Raw genomic sequence first — 2,310 nt, 5'->3', positions numbered from 1 at the left:
TGCTTTTGTTGCTAGAGTGCCTGGTCGTCACTGGTCACCGCGATTCATCCTTGACCAGATATGTAGAGAATGCAATGGTACACTGGCTTGAGTAGCTTTTTAGTGCAACTTTTGAAAATGCATCTTTTTTATTCAAGGAGTCGCAATGGCTACAAACATTGAGCTATACAGACAAATGAGGTATCAAAATGTTCAAAATTAACATGAGTTTGGTTTGTTTTTGTTATTTCAGTTTTTAAATTTGATGCATAGATAGAGTTTTATATTATAATACTGGGGGGTATTTCTTTTTGGTAGGCGTTTATTTATGTACGTTCTACAAAACAATAAAATAAAAAATAATTAAATCAATGATTGAAAACACTTTGAAATGAATTTCTTTAAATTATAATCGGGTTTTTTTTTTCAAGACTTAGTATTAGCTCTAGTAGCTACGGTCATTTCACTCACAAATGATAATCCGCTGTGGGAGGGTAAATCATCTTCGTGGTTTCTTCGAGTTATCAACGCTTCAGGTAAAACTCCCCGTAACACACGCTGAGCTGTTTGACGAAAAGTTGTATTTCTAGCGTAATAGATAATAACATTCGAAACACTATTAGAAAAGGTAAGTAACTCGGCGACATAAACAAACGGCAGAGGCAGCTCTTTCCTTGTGATATTTTCATAGCCGAAACTTATAACTAAAGGAGTGTAGCAAACAGTCAAGCACATCGTCATAATAAAGAAAGTGGTAAATGACTTTCGCTGTGTTTTATTTTCTGTTCCCATACTTCGAGACAAAGCTGCTATTCGATTAGCATGAAATCGAGCGAGGAAAAATAATCGGACGAATAGAGTCAGGGTGGTAGTAAATGGTACGATGATAAACAAGCACATAAGAACAGACCCTATTATGTCCATTTTGCTGGTATCCTCTGGTCCAACTGTGCAAGTGTGAAGTCCTGGTGAATAAGAAGCAATCCTTCCTGGGAGAACTGCGTTAAGAGTTCCCATACTTCCAGATACGACCCAGAGTAAGAATATAGTTGCGTACGCTCGTGGTAAAGTTACTAAGTGTGGATAATCAAAAGGACGCGTTACAGCTAAGTAACGTTCTAAGTTAACATTTAAAAGAGACATAAACGAAGTAAAGGAGAACACAATGTTTGCAATACCTGAAGCAGTGCACACAAGTTGCCCGTACGGCCAACTATCGCGGATGATTGATCCTATTATAGGACCACATACAAGAACACCTGTACACAGGTCTGATAGAGTCATGTTAAACATGAATGCCTTTGTCACAGGGTTCATTTCTCTAACTCGACGAAGAACTACAAGGCACAGAGAATTAGCGAATATATTTGTCAACGTAATAGCAGCCACGCAAATACCTTTAAATAATAGAAGTCCTAGAGGAGCTTCATGATGTTCCGGTTGCAATTGCGGAGTCTGGCTACAGTTCCATATTGATTCTGATGGTTCGAGTATCTCCGTATCGGTGGTTGTAGCCATGCCGCTGCAGCTTTCAAAATTCATCAACTGCTCACGTCAGTGTTGTGTAGATGTTAAACAAAATGGTCTGACGTTAGCAATCCATCAATTGAAATGGAATGATATAAAATGAAATAAAAGTCAGTTTATTACACTGTGCCATTACAATTTGACGCTGACTATTGTTTACCAACGTTGCTATCACGTTTCAGATTGCTAAATTAATATAAATTCCTATCTTTGTATCCAATATTACTTCAAAGATGCGTTATATATTAAAAATTCTATATTTGCTGAGTAAATAGGTTTTCACGTGGAATTGTATATTAGTTTTTGGATGTAATAACATTCCGAACACACTAGTATATATCATTCCATATAAAACATTAGTGTTGATGTGTATCTACATAAGACATGCCCATCCGTCATGTTATTTTCCTTTTAAAACAATGTTACTAACTTTAGCTTTGATTGATTTTTGCTAACGATGAATTCCCTATAGCTTTTAGTTTTCATCACAACTGTACCTGTAATGTTAACGAAAATAAACACTAATATAGATTGATATTTTTCACAGACCCTATAGATACAGACTTTAGTTACAAACGCATTAGGTATTGTTAAATACTAGTATTTTAAACCTTTTGTTTTAGAGTATGATCTTCCAACATACTGGTTCATCTTGATTAATCCAAATGAAATCGTGGTTTTACTCACGGTAAAATATTCACTCTGTGAAACCCGAGTCTGACCAAATTATGTAATAATAATAGTATCTTCCAGATTAGTTAGCCATAAACTATACCTCACTCTGTCATCCAAAGTTAAGACCCA

General features: G+C 35.8%; 1 protein-coding gene across 1 annotated transcript; it reads right to left on the bottom strand.

Moving 5' to 3' along the window:
* Positions 1-405: 405 nt before the first annotated feature.
* On the bottom strand, positions 406-1,536 carry LOC140172200 (histamine H2 receptor-like). The gene has a single exon (XM_072195518.1). It carries the CDS (start codon positions 1,519-1,521, stop codon positions 406-408), a length of 1,116 nt encoding a protein of 371 aa, XP_072051619.1. The 5' UTR covers positions 1,522-1,536.
* Between the last annotated feature and the right edge of the window lie 774 nt (positions 1,537-2,310).

Source organism: Amphiura filiformis, chromosome 15 (genome assembly GCF_039555335.1).
Source record: "Amphiura filiformis chromosome 15, Afil_fr2py, whole genome shotgun sequence".
NCBI lineage: Eukaryota > Metazoa > Echinodermata > Ophiuroidea > Amphilepidida > Amphiuridae > Amphiura > Amphiura filiformis.
Note: the sequence above shows the minus strand (reverse complement) of the source record. Positions and strands in the feature narration are given on the sequence as shown.